The following is a 13,495-nucleotide window of genomic DNA, read 5'->3' as shown; positions in this document are numbered from 1 at the left end:
TATACACTCACCGAGATAGTGTCTCTATCCACGGATGCGAAAACATTACAGAATATTTCTTTCAGCGCAGGTTCAATGGGCATTATTTCTGTCGGATATGCGGTGTGCATATGTATATGAAAATACATGGACCACCTAAGACCGTCGTGGACAAGTTGGCAGCAGAAAAACAGAGAATGGTACGAGAGAAACTTGAAATTGTACCAACCAGGCTCTCTGTTCTAGATGGCGTCGAGTGGTCTGATTGCCATATCGAGAGGTCAGATGAAGGCACAGCAGGATATGCGATTTGATAAACACTATCAAATATATCTCAATGTATACATTTCAAGATTCACTGAGTAACGTCACCGGTCACCATACAATCTCTTCCCATTTTTCATCTGGTACCGCCTCATGCGACCAAGGTCGTTTAGTTCCTTTGACAATTCCCATAATTCACGTATATTGTAGTACTCGTATCATTCAAGTTTGAATCCCAAAAACTTGTATTTTGTCGCTCGCAATGCGCCGTGTGATGTGTGTCACCAATATACCTATCTACAAAACTCCCATCTAGCAAAGCTTAATAGATCTTTCTCTGTATTTATATATAGAGTGAAACACGTGGTATTCCTATGCAGCATATAGCTTCTCATAAAACCCCGAATGAACAAGTTTCCCGTCAATAGGTACATTACCTACTTGATCCAAATACCATATCCACTCTCGGAGCGATAAAACAAGCTTCTGAAGCTCATGGTCAAAGAATCGACGTGGTAACTAGACAAACTCCATGCTATCAAATATACAGTCTCGGTGACGTGCTTCTGATGGGGAGGCTGCGTGAGCCACCAATCGAATCAATGTAATCAGGCCATTGAGAGGACGGGACTTCAAAGAGAGCTATGAAGATGATCAAGGTAAGAAGGGAGATGGAACATGCCATGGTTCGAACACTCTTCCTTTCTTTATATCTTTCTTATTCTTACGATTCTTATTATTACTATTGGACGACGAATGCTAAATGAGTAGAGGTAGTGTTAAAGTATGCGATAGATTAAGGGAGCGATTATTAGATTCTAACTTAACGAACATAACGTATATATAATTAGGCTTCCGCACAACCTATTTTAACTCGAAAGTCTCAACCCAAAATAGGTTATGCGGGAGCCTAGGTAAGAGCCTTGACCATATAACTAACTATAGCTTTTAAAGAAGCACTACCCTAAGAGAGAGATAATTTATTTCTATCCGGTTTAATATTAACCGCTAGTGGTATATTGAGAAAGAAATATAAGTTTACAAAATGTAAGTTTAGAATACGTGGAATGTATTATGTTGTACGTTACGAGGGCGGAAACGGTAGCAGTGAAAATAATAGATCAAATTTGGCACAAATGGCTGCTGTAGAACAGACCCTAGCGCCACGAACCGAAGCCACGATCAGATCGACCTCGGGATGATCGAGTCCACTCCGATCAGTGGACTCGACAAAGCTTGGAATGTGAGATGAACGTGTGGCGATAAATGTGGATGATGGGATATCCCCCTCGTGATGCAAGGGTTCGAAGATCGTCGCGCCATTCTATTTTGAGATGGCGGCTAAATCGCCTATCTACCATGGCCGGGGTTCCCGGCGGTCACCCAGATAACGAGATTTCGCAATTTCTATTACGAAGTCTGATTGCCCAATTGATGAGCTAGATCTAGGTAAGGGCTATCGCGGGATAGGTCAGCTAGTTTAAGGTAGAGAGCCGTGTGGATCACATGGGTTCCGATTTCTTTGTTCCCTCAAGAACGTGCGGGGCGTTGCTGCAATCGATAGCACCCCCTACTGGATTCTTCCAACTGTCACAACTCCTACCTACTCTTACGAATCACTCCGATCTGAAAACTCGGACACTACGTGACTGTAACGCGAAACACGCAAATATGAGTTCTGTATTTGAGGCATCTCCCACATTCTCGATTGAGAGTGACCGCCTCCAAATCTCCTACTTCTTACCCGACTCTCCTGAGCACTGTCTTTTCCTAGTCGAATTATGGAACAGCGAGGAATTTATGAAAACATGCGGCCGTACCGGTATCGACACGGCAGAGAAGGCCTCTAAGTTCCTTCGCAATCGCGTCCACGCCGACTACGCCCGAAACAATTATGGCATGTTTCTAGTCTCGCTGAAGCCGCATGAGAACGCGTCTTTGGCCGAGAGCAAACCTATTGGCTCCGTGTCATTGATGAGGGGCGAGCCACCGAATGCTTACCTGGCGCCCGACATCGGATATGCGTTTCTGCCCAAGGAAACTGGGAAGGGGTATGCCACCGAAGCCGCCCTTGCGTTGCTAGATTATGCGAAGAGGGAACTCGGGGTCGATTCAGTGTTTGGATTCTGTGGAAAGGATGATCCGCATAGCGCGAGGGTTTTGGAGAAGATTGGGCTCGAGTTTCGAGGACAGAAGAAATTGAAGGTTTTTGGAGGGAGGGAGAGTGCTGTTTGGGCGCTTCCTATAATGAGCCAGGATCTGAGCGTGTACGGCTTGGATGACTGAGGAAACAGTTACACGCTGCTTTTCATGGTTCATTCTCCACGACCGACTGTGGGAAATGATATCAGCGAGCGCTTTTCCTCTCTCATTATTCCCACCACAACTCCAGACAGCTATTATATCAGATAGTATTGGAGGAAGGGTTAAGCATGCGTTTCGGGAATTGGCCTATCTCTGGTCCTTTTTGGAAGTCTTTTAGGAATAGAGGACTTTGGAGAATCTGTAGATGCGTGAAGAGAAAGGAGACATCTACAGTGGGCAGGTAGAGACTAGGTATAACCTGGGAGCAGACGGAAAGATCACATAATCTCTTATAGATACCTATATAAGCACTACAAAAACATCAGATACAGACCAGACACCGCGTGCCTCGAATATACAAGTCGAAAGAAAAGTTCCCCATCTAAGTAATTTGATGAGTCCCTTCGAGTCCATCAGATCGTCCCGCAGCATGGGCCCAGATTGTAGCCTCAATCCTCGCGCGCTGTTCGGTTTCCACACTTGAAGTATTATCACCAAAGACAGAGTCCATTTCCTCCAAGGTTTTCCCATTTGTCTCGGGAACAAAAAGCCACGTCCAAACAAACGATAGTGCACAAAACACACAGAAGAACGCGTAAGTCCCATACCCAGTGTTTTGCACAAGCGGCGGAGTAATAAGCCCGATGATGAAGTTGTTGAGCCAGTTCGACATTGTGGAGTATGCCATACCCTTAGCACGTAGCGAGGAAGGGAAGATCTCGGCAGGCATAGCCCAAGGAATGGGACCCCAAGTAGCTCCGTAGGTGAGCATAAAGAAGCACAGGAAAGCGACGCAAACCCAGCCCTCTGTTGAATGAGCAGGCCAATTAGATTGGTATTGGCTCATCAGGACAGCAATGATGAGATGCGCAATCACCATGCAACCAGCACCGCCAAAGAGCAGAGGCCTCCGGCCGAACTTATCCATTCCCCATAGTGACCAGAAACAGGCTAGCATCTGGCAGATGTTGATGACGCCGGACATGTGGAGTTGCATCTCGTAGTTCAGACCCATTCCTGCGAATAGACTGGGTGAGTAGTAGATAAGGGCGTTAACCCCGCCGAATTCTGAGAGAAAGATATGAGTTAGCAGTCTACAGAAGAAAAACAAGGGACAGTGGTCGTTGCACCACGACAGATAGACACTTACGCTGGAAGAACATCAGTCCAATACCTACATGCGTACGCTTCCAACACCCTTTACGGAAACAGTCGAGATAGCTCCAGACATGAAGCATAGCACGGCTAGTGTAACTTCCATCCTGGCACTTTGGATGTCTCACGATGCTCACTTCTTTGCAATAAGCCACTTCGGAGCGAATCTCAACCCACTCTCGGATGACGCGCTCATCAGTAGCGTCGACACCGCGCAACTTGCAGAGAACCTGGAGTGCTTCTTCATCTCGGCCTCGACCAGCGAGCCAACGAGGTGAATATGGTAGGAAGGGAATACCGACGCCAAGAAATACGGCAGGAATCATCTGTCCACGTGGTTAGGAAAGAGCAAATTAGGACTAACGGGGAAGGCACACCTGAATAAGGAAAGGAAGACGCCATGACCATTCACTCGGAATGTATCTTGTACCATATGTGATATAGAAAGCAATCACAATAGCAGTAACAATAGAAAGTTCCTGCAGAACAAGCAAAGTACCACGAATCTCCGGGGGCGCGATCTCAGAAATATAAAGAGGTGCCACCATGGCCAGCATACCGACACCAATACCTCCGACAAACCGGGCGCCTACAAGCATTTCAAAACTCATAGCGCCAGTTTGGAGAGCCGAACCAAAGAGGAAGATTATCACGGCAACCATGATAGACCATTTTCGAGAGATCTTGTCGGCAATCCATCCCTGATTCATTGCTCCAATGAAGGCGCCTAGCTCGATCATGGCAGTGAGGATTCCTTTCTGAAATCCCGCACCAGGTGCATTGGGGCCAACCTCGGGAAATCGCTCGAGAAACTGGTCCATTGTAAGGGTTATCGAGACGACGCCTTGGTCGTACCCGAACATTGCCCCACCCAGCGTTGCGAAGGCAGCGCATGCTGCTACATATTTGTTCGTAAGAATACCCTTCAGGCCTATTTTTTGTGATGATGTATTAGTATATGATGAGTATAGAGACCGTGCGAGGGGGTAATACCAGGTTCGCCATATGGCTGTCTTGCTGATCCAGGGGGAGGTATGAGAGTAGAAGGATCCGATTTTATATTAGATTCAAAATGTTCAGTCTCTGGGGATTCTTTTTTGTCCGCCATGGCCTTTGTCAAAGTCTGGTATCCGAGAAGTAGGGTCGGTGTACAACCTGGGTAATAATGATCCAATTCGGAAGACAACAACTGAGAATACCTTTCAAATATAAGCAGAATTGTGAAATGTGAACTTTGTTTCATTCAACATCTACACCAACCAGAGCTACCGCAATTAGCGCAACCGATTTCTCCCTTTACAATGTAAGTTCTATGAAATTGACAATTAGAGTTAGCACTTGACGCCATCGACCGGGGCAGAATGCGGGGAAGACCCGCTAAGCCATCGTCTTCAAGGTTGCCCATTCGCGGGGCCCCGGGATGTCACCGAGTCGGACACCATTTTCCGGCTCGGACATCATTTTCCTTCTATAGCCGGTTGAAAACACCCCTTTCAGTAGTATCGTGGAGTAAAACGACTCAATGTCATACTGGTCTATCGGGATCTGCGCGGGTGGCTATGACCTTGCAATCCGGCACGGATAAAGAAACCCCACAGGAGACCTTCAAAAAGAGCACTAAACAGACTTCCAAAAGGGTAATCAATATAATAATGTCTCTAACACCATGGATTCTTGATCAGATTATAAAAGAATTGAAGGAGAGGCGGAGAGCGAGGCGGTGAATTCGTATGCTTAACCAATCAAATATCTATTGCCATGAATCCCAACGTTCTGCTCCTTTGTATAGCCAATCACTCAAGTTGCCAACATTGCAAGGGGTATCTCGGGAACTTTCCCGGGCCAGTCTCTCTTGTCCGATAAGGCATCAAACCTCGGCACCTCCCGCAGAGCTGGGCAAGAATTATTTGTAGCCCATGACGTCCTCTCCCCACTCCAAGTGCCTCCCTACTCTCATTCGCCCAACATTCGAATACTGTATGGATTTATCTCTATTCTGCCAAAATAGTATCCTCTATACCTAGGAGTCATTGTCGAGATACAAACTCAGGGGATATCACCCGGTACCCTCGGAGACACCTCCACTGATGATCGCTACGAAATCCATCATAAGTTAGGATATGGGGGGTTTTCAACTGTGTGGCTTGTGAAGGATAGAGAGTCAGCTCACTAATCGGTCCATTTTTGCCAAGCCATGGCTAACATGACACCAGCCAAAATCAGTGGGTCTCGTTGAAGATCATGACCGCGAATTCGGCAGAATCGCTCGAGTTGCAATACCTAAGACTTCTTGAAAAGCATTCGGGCGGAAATCTTTCTTCGATATATATTGTTCGGCTGCTTGGTGACTTTACTCACGATGGCCCTAATGGAGCCCACCAATGCTTCGCATCTGAATTACTTGGCCCTACAATTGATATGGTCCTTAGAGATTATTCCGAGGGCAAAAATAAGCTCGAGCCGGAAGAAATACTCCGAATGTCTGAGCAACTACTGAAAGCTGTCAAGTTTATTCATAGTACCGGCAATGTGTCATGGCGGTAAAATTATTCTTTCCCATGCGGCTTTTGCAGTCCAGCCCAATTGTACTAACCTTGTATCAGACATCAGCGGTCGGAATATGGCATTTACTTACAACAAATTGCTAACCTCACATGAGAAGGGCAAGGGCTTTTCGATGTTCTTGGCTCCCCAGTAATTGAGCCGCTGGCCCGTATTGATGGCGCACCTTTACCCAACGAATTGCCGAACCAACTGCTTAAGGCAGCAGAATGGATCGACTGGCTAGACGAGGACGAGGAAGAAGTTAGGCTTCTTGATTTTGATGAGAGTTTTCTCGAAGGGGAGCAGCCTGAAAGACTGGCTCAGCCAAGTGATTTGCGGGTACCTGAGACAACTTTCACAGACTGTTTTGATATTTGCATACTTATGGAAGAGTGAACTCTAGATTTACGCCTTCTTATTAAAAGCCTATCCATTTTCGCATTTTGGCGACGACGAATATTTGATGTTCCAAATGATTCATTTTTGTGGAGAGACTGCCAGCCGAATGGGAATCTCAGTGGAATGAGATGTAGTCGAGATCTAGCCGTGATCCAGAGAGAAAAGAAGGTAAGCAGTTCGATGTATGAGATAATAGAAGATCTTTTTACTAATTCCGCTCAAATATACGAAATATCGGAGTTTGGACGGAAATTTGCAGAAATTGTGCACGATTCAGATCTTGAACCTCTATCCGAGGTGGCCCAAGGATTGATGCGATTCCTACCATCTAATCGCATTACTGCAGACAGGGCACTTGAGTTGCTGTGCGATAGAATGCAAGAAATAGATACAACTACATAGTATCTTCTACAAATCAATTTCTAACACTGGTTGCCAGAAAATAGAAAATATCTGAAGGTAATACTATTATTCTACCTCGGTAGATGGATGAATACCTTCAGAGGAATATCCACCTATAGGATTCCATGGCTCCTACTAAACCAGTGACTAATCCACCTCGGGGCCATCGGGGCCGCCTAATCCCGAGGTAAGCCAGCGATCCCGAGACCCACGGAAGATCAGCAAGCCTAAAAGCTCGGGACTGCGGCACTCTGCTGCCGCCACTTCACTTTTTGTTCTGAATTTTGACCGCCTGATCCGATTTTCATTACTTTTACGAGCTAAATTGCTCTGTTTTTGTATAATATACTATAAATTGAGTTAACAAGTCATACGAATTAAGTAAAGAATTAATATAGCGTAGGGTGCTGCCAGCTAAACATCAAGTGTTTAAGCATTAAAACATAAAACAGAATATGGAGTGTTAGCGTTCAATTTTTAATCAACATTACATTCATGTATATCAATGTATACCTAGGTACTCCAGGGCTTGTAGGTAAAATATCCACATAAATTATACTGAAGAATCCGGACTGGCGGTAATAGACTGCCGTATTAAGGTTGGGACCCTATGACATCATCGAGGAAAGCTACCCAGGTGATCATATTCTTTTTTAATAGTCTTTAACCCCACAAGATCCGATCAATTTTAATGCATGAACAAACTCATTGCTGCTATAATTTAGTCTAACATACGCTAACACCCCTCCTGCCCATCTTGAACTGTGTCACTCTGGTTGGCCACATTAGGCCGATCTCCCGCGAAGACTCCCGCGAAGAATGGAGTCGGCAGCAGAAACTGTGAGGCGTAGACCCAGCCTCCGAGGGTCAATCCGATCGGAGGACTGGCCTGAGGAGGTCAACATTTCGCTCTCCCCGCATCGTGAGCGGAGGCACATCAGCGGAGAAAGACGAAACACCGGGGTTACAGTCTTGAGTTCGTGATTCAAGTGGAGCGTCACAAATTGTCTGACTAACGGTGACTCTTTTGTAGGTGATGGACGGCTTGATATAAAGCTCGACGAGCATATTCCACAGCTCGCAGGGTTATTGAATCGCATCCAAACGACAACTGCGCCACCGGACCTAGAGGAACTAGCGGGCGAACCGACTCCAGAGCCAATACCAAAAGATGAGGGCAAAGACTTCCCACTGAAGATGAACATAGTCATTCAAGTTATCGGATCTCGGGGTGATATCCAACCGTTCCTTGCGTTGGGCAAAGAGTTGAAGGCATATGGACACCGCGTACGACTAGCAACCCACCTCATTTTCCGGGACTTTGTACTTGAGGGTGGCTTAGAGTTCTTTAACATCGGTGGAGACCCAGAGGAACTGATGGCATTCATGGTCCAAAATCCGTCCCTACTCCCCGCATTCAGCACGATTCGCAGCGGTGCCATCCAGAAACGCCGGCGCGAAATGAAGGAAATTATATATGGTTGTTGGAGGTCATGTGTCGAAACAGGTGACGGTACAGACATGCATCAAATCAAAGAAGATCTTTGGGGTGATACGGTGGATTATCGTCGGAGACCGTTTGTTGCTGATGCAATAATCGCTAACCCGCCCAGCTTGGGTCATATCCATTGCGCACAGAGGCTGGGGATTCCACTTCATATGATGTTCACGTGAGTCCATTTTCAGGCATGAGATTGAGGGACGCTCTAATGGGAATTTCCTAGAATGCCCTGGTCGGCTACGCAGTCATTTCCGCATCCTTTAGCCGTTATTCACCAGCAGGACTGCAAGCCAACAGTTGCAAACCTTGTGTCTTATACAGTTGTAGATATGATGATTTGGGAGGGATTGGGAGATCTTGTCAACTCTTGGCGGAAGAAGTGCCTCGCGCTCGATCCGTTAGACTCAATCACTGCACCAAATTTGCCCGGGCGCCTCGGAGTCCCGTTCTCATACTTGTGGTATGGGCTGACCCGAAATTGGCAGACTTGGACCATCCACTGACTGTAATTTGCTTCAGGTCGCCGGCGTTGTTGCCAAAGCCACGCGATTGGGCCGAGCACATCGATATTTGCGGGTTTAGTGTGCTACCTGCAAAGTCCGACTACAAACCCCTCCAAGAGATCGATGATTTCCTCAAAGCAGGACCCCCTCCAATATACGTTGGATTCGGCTCTATTGTGGTAGAAAATCAAGTCAAGCTAACTCAAATTGTGCTCGAAGCGATAAAGAATACGGGCCAGCGTGCAATCATTTCAAAAGGCTGGGGAAACCTCGGAGTTGACGACATAAATGTGCCAGATAATATCCTCATCGTCGGCAGCGTACCACATGACTGGTTATTCCAGCGCGTATCGTGCGTGATTCACCATGGCGGTGCAGGTACCACTGCCGCAGGGCTTTCTCTTGGACGTCCGACCATTATTGTTCCCTTCTTTGGAGATCAACAGTTCTGGGGAGGAATCGTTGCGGTGGCTGGGGCCGGGCCGATGCCCGTGCCATACAAGCAACTCACAGTTGAGAAGTTGACCGATGCAATTCAGACAGCACTGGAACCCTCAACTCAAGCCAAGGCGCAGGAAATTGCTGATAAGATGCGGAAAGAGTCCGGCGTGAAGGATGGGGTACGCAGCTTTCATCGGCATCTTAAGTTAAAGACTTTGCAATGCGCAATATGTCCCAATCGTCCTGCGGTATGGCACATTAAGCAAACTTCTATTGGGCTCAGTGCTTTTGCTGCATCAGTACTGGTTGAAACAGGGGCTATTAAACCAGAGAACGTCGTTTTGTAGGTTGAACTTCCGCAAGATCTTTTCAGGCTATTAACTAACTATCCAGGAACCGAGCATCGGAATACGACACATACCGCAATCCCACAGGCCCTGTCAGTGCAGGAGCTCAGGTGCTAGTTGGAGCAATTGCGAACTTTGTGACCGGGATCGGCGAGGTCCCTTATGAAATCGTTTCAGACTTTGTCACCGCCGGTCGTGCAATAGGTCATACTCGTTCACAAAGTCATCCCTCATCAAGATTTTCCTGGAGGAAAAGCCGCAGAAGTCAAGATTCAGACCTAGATAGCGAAGAGGAGCAGTATCACGAGTCTGCCGAGTATCATGGGCCTGCCGAGTGCCGTGGAGTTGGCCGGCCAAATGGCGATAACCAGGATGGGATAAGCCTCGACACGAACGACGATGAGAACGACAACGTGAGACACAACAAAATGAACCACGGTCTACCAATTAGTGCCACTGGCCGGAAAGAAGGCATGCCGATAAATGAGGGGCAACTTCACGAACAAATTCTGAGCTATCTAGAGTCACCCGAGGGGCATGGTGTTGTCTACGAAATACGCACTCACGGCAGTCGAATGTCAAAGAAGTTCTTGAAAACCATACTATGGCTCCCAACAGACGTGACTCTCAGCTTCTCTAAAGGCTTCCACAATGCGCCGATGTTGTACCACGACCCAATGGTCAAAGAAACGCCGAAGGTCACCGGCTTCCGGAGTGGACTTGCGGCAGCTAGAACGGTATGTCACTAGTCTTTGATCATAAAAAGCTCCGAACTAATCCTCGAACTCTAGGAACTTCAAGATGGCTTCTACTACGGCATCACAGGGTTGGTAACACAGCCCCGATATGGTGCTAAGCACGAGGGAGCGAAGGGAATGTTCAAGGGAATTGGGAAAGGGATTGGTGGCGTTATTCTTAAGCCACCAGCAGGTATGCTAACGCTATACGTCACACAATTGCTTTCTCCCCTTGTGTATCTCATTCTGACTCAACTCCATTTAGGTCTCTGGGGACTCTTTGGTTATCCTTTGGTTGGAATCCGCCGAAAGCTTCAAAAGTCGTTAGGTAGGACCCAAGAGCTTTCTATTATGGCATCTCGGATAGCGCAAGGTCTCGAAGACATGCGAGCATCGACCACCGATGAACGGGCAGAGGTTTCTAGAAAATGGCATCTTCTTGAAGAGGAGATTCGCCCCTCTTACTGATGAGATCTTTTAAACAACCAAACCCCACTGCGCTCACTACAACTCTTTTGATACCAACGAGCCCTCATGTATTATAACGGTGGAAGGATTGCATCTGTCTATGCATTATTTTAACTATGTAATAGCCTACGAGCTCCATGACTTAAATGACTTAAATCAAAATATATAGTTGTTCATCACATAGAAAAGTAGCTTGCACAAAGTATACTTTTTCCCCGCCTCCATATACATCCAGAAAGACCATCCAAAAAGATAACAGAAGGCCGCAAACGCGGCTGATCTGAAATAGCAAAAATCAAAAACATACAACAGTGAGGATTCGCTGGTGGTCACCCACCCAACTACTAACTCACCGGCGTGTGGCTTAAGTACGGCTGAGCGGACGGGAAGCCCTGTTTTCCACACCCTATGGTCGTATGTATCATTTTGCATGTGGAAGGGGATGATATGGTAAGACTAGTTAGCTATATTAAAGAAGAGGTTTTGCATATATTGCAGTGCTCACGGGGCTGTGCAGCTAGTCTCCCTTCGTCGCAAACCCCATTTTTACCAAGTGAATCATTGCTCTATGCTATGCAACAACAATAAAGCCATAAATCATTAAAATTATTTTTACTTAGAGTGGTTATGAGGCTGAAAATGGCTAGAGTTGCCAAGACATGATCAATACAAACTTTTATCTGTGTGATCCACAGCCACCACTCACCCACCCAATATTCGTCGAAGAAATATAGACGGGTCTATATCAATCTCGACAATGATAGCAATAGACACAATCAATACCGTTAGAGTGATCTGGCCAGCGTCAGTCACATTCTCAGGACCAAAAAGCATTTGCACCACACTCACACAACCCAGTAATATCCCCACAGAATTCAATTCCCAGCCTCCAGCATAGACTTTACCCCTAGAAATAGCATTCTGCTGTCTCCAGAATCGATACGCCCCAACCAAAGCCACGATAATAGCCAGACAATGACACGCTACCGAGAGGGGTGTACCGACCTGGCGAAATCCAAGACGATCCGCCAACGCCTCCGCCGCCTGCAGGCGGAAAAGCTGCGCAATCAGCACGCCTTGCTGGGAAACGACAAGAGATGTTCGGATATACGCGAGGAATGTCCTCTCTAGAGCTGCGGGCAGAGTCAGTATTGTGCAGATCGACAAGTCCCAATCGCAGTCGCAATTGCTATCGTAGGATACGCACCGAAGTAATCCCGACTACTCTTATGTGGCACTGTCAGAGTAACATTATGCGTCCAAATCCGAGTGAGCTTGCCCCAAATCCCCTTTCGAGCTTGCTGGCGCTGCTGCGCAGCTGCACGTGATGCGAGAGCGCGTGATGTAGTGCGACGCGTCACAACGCGATATTCATCACCGGATGAGGCAGATGGTGTTGAGTAGTTTAGCTCGTTGTCCTCCTGTGTTTGGATCTCTTGCAGCTCGAGGGCTTCGTGGGAACCCAAGTTGTTGTTATCGCGCGGTCGGGTGTTCCGCAAGATGGCACCGGACGGTCGTCTAGGACGAGAGGTTTGAGCAGGGGCTTCTGTCATATTTTCATGAGTGATATCTGCTTGGAGGTGGTAACATAGCTACGGCGTGGTGCGCTTTTTATCGTTATCTAAGGGGTGAAGGGTGAAATCAGGTTCTCCACAGGCCAACGTTGCCCCCGCATCTTGACTCTGTTATCCTCCAAATTATCTTCTCAACAGTACAGCAACAGAATTGAAACTATATCATAGGGGGGGAAACATCTAAAAATCAATGCAAGTTATAGCAATTTAGCTGCAGTAACTCTATGCATGCGTTTAGAAAATTGGCCAATAATAGGCTTTAGAGGAATTGCACCATCTCATAAGACGATGCTTAATATATTCTATTTTTGTATATACATTTTCTCAAAACGTAATATCGAAGGTATATTCGCATTAATCTCACGTTTGCCTTTCTCTGTCCTGCTCAATAGTTATCCACCGGTACTGCTTATTGGTAAATACTTCAACTGTAGGAGGAGAGACACTGTGAAACAAGGCAGCTTTCAGAAAGACCTTTCCAGGGGCCTTCGGGGATTTAGTGTACACTGGGCTATGATGAATGTCAGCTATTATTATTACTATCCTTGAACCATTCGACATACCTGCCACAGCTGGAACAAAAATGACGCTATTTCGGACTTCGGGTTAGTCTTTAGTTCGAATGCATGCGACGGATAATGCTGTATAGATATTGACAAAGGAGCTATGATCTTACCTTCGCAACATTCCCACTGAGAGACCTCTTGTCCTCGTAGATCTTCAATGTCGCATTTGGATCGTCGATGGTCAATTCATCCTCATTGACAAAGTAGTTGACAGAACATGCTAGGATATTGTAAGCGAAATGTATATCCATAGTTGCTCATCACCCTAGGCGAATGTACTTACGACTACCACCTGATCGTTTGCAGCAATC

At 46.7% G+C, this 13,495-nt stretch overlaps 5 protein-coding genes across 5 annotated transcripts; 3 read left to right on the top strand and 2 right to left on the bottom strand.

The window, feature by feature from the left end:
* Positions 1 to 1,914: 1,914 nt before the first annotated feature.
* On the top strand, positions 1,915 to 2,529 carry PEX2_067100 (GNAT family N-acetyltransferase; the record flags this gene model as incomplete). Its single annotated transcript, XM_016743981.1, has 1 exon — positions 1,915 to 2,529. The coding sequence occupies one exon, from the start codon at positions 1,915 to 1,917 to the stop codon at positions 2,527 to 2,529; it is 615 nt and encodes a 204-aa protein (XP_016599694.1).
* A 400-nt stretch (positions 2,530 to 2,929) lies between these two features.
* On the bottom strand, positions 2,930 to 4,565 carry PEX2_067090 (sugar porter family MFS transporter; the record flags this gene model as incomplete). Its single annotated transcript, XM_016743980.1, has 3 exons — positions 2,930 to 3,615; positions 3,698 to 4,028; positions 4,080 to 4,565. The coding sequence occupies 3 exons, from the start codon at positions 4,563 to 4,565 to the stop codon at positions 2,930 to 2,932; spliced, it is 1,503 nt and encodes a 500-aa protein (XP_016599693.1).
* Positions 4,566 to 6,229: 1,664 nt separating this feature from the next.
* On the top strand, positions 6,230 to 6,400 carry PEX2_067080 (uncharacterized protein; the record flags this gene model as incomplete). The annotated part of the gene is made up of 1 exon (XM_016743979.1): positions 6,230 to 6,400. The coding sequence occupies one exon, from the start codon at positions 6,230 to 6,232 to the stop codon at positions 6,398 to 6,400; it is 171 nt and encodes a 56-aa protein (XP_016599692.1).
* Positions 6,401 to 7,866: 1,466 nt separating this feature from the next.
* On the top strand, positions 7,867 to 11,044 carry PEX2_067070 (glycosyltransferase; the record flags this gene model as incomplete). Its single annotated transcript, XM_016743978.1, has 7 exons — positions 7,867 to 8,023; positions 8,081 to 8,717; positions 8,772 to 9,008; positions 9,068 to 9,835; positions 9,886 to 10,576; positions 10,631 to 10,769; positions 10,842 to 11,044. 7 exons carry the CDS (start codon positions 7,867 to 7,869, stop codon positions 11,042 to 11,044), a joined length of 2,832 nt encoding a protein of 943 aa, XP_016599691.1.
* A 612-nt stretch (positions 11,045 to 11,656) lies between these two features.
* PEX2_067060 (DUF202 domain-containing protein) lies at positions 11,657 to 12,597 on the bottom strand (the record flags this gene model as incomplete). Its single annotated transcript, XM_016743977.1, has 4 exons — positions 11,657 to 11,687; positions 11,751 to 11,839; positions 11,894 to 12,177; positions 12,252 to 12,597. The coding sequence occupies 4 exons, from the start codon at positions 12,595 to 12,597 to the stop codon at positions 11,657 to 11,659; spliced, it is 750 nt and encodes a 249-aa protein (XP_016599690.1).
* Between the last annotated feature and the right edge of the window lie 898 nt (positions 12,598 to 13,495).

This window comes from Penicillium expansum (assembly GCF_000769745.1).
Source record: "Penicillium expansum strain MD-8 chromosome Unknown contig224, whole genome shotgun sequence".
Lineage (NCBI taxonomy): Eukaryota > Fungi > Ascomycota > Eurotiomycetes > Eurotiales > Aspergillaceae > Penicillium > Penicillium expansum.
The sequence above is the reverse complement of the archived record's forward strand: the minus strand, read 5'-3'. Positions and strand labels throughout refer to the sequence as shown.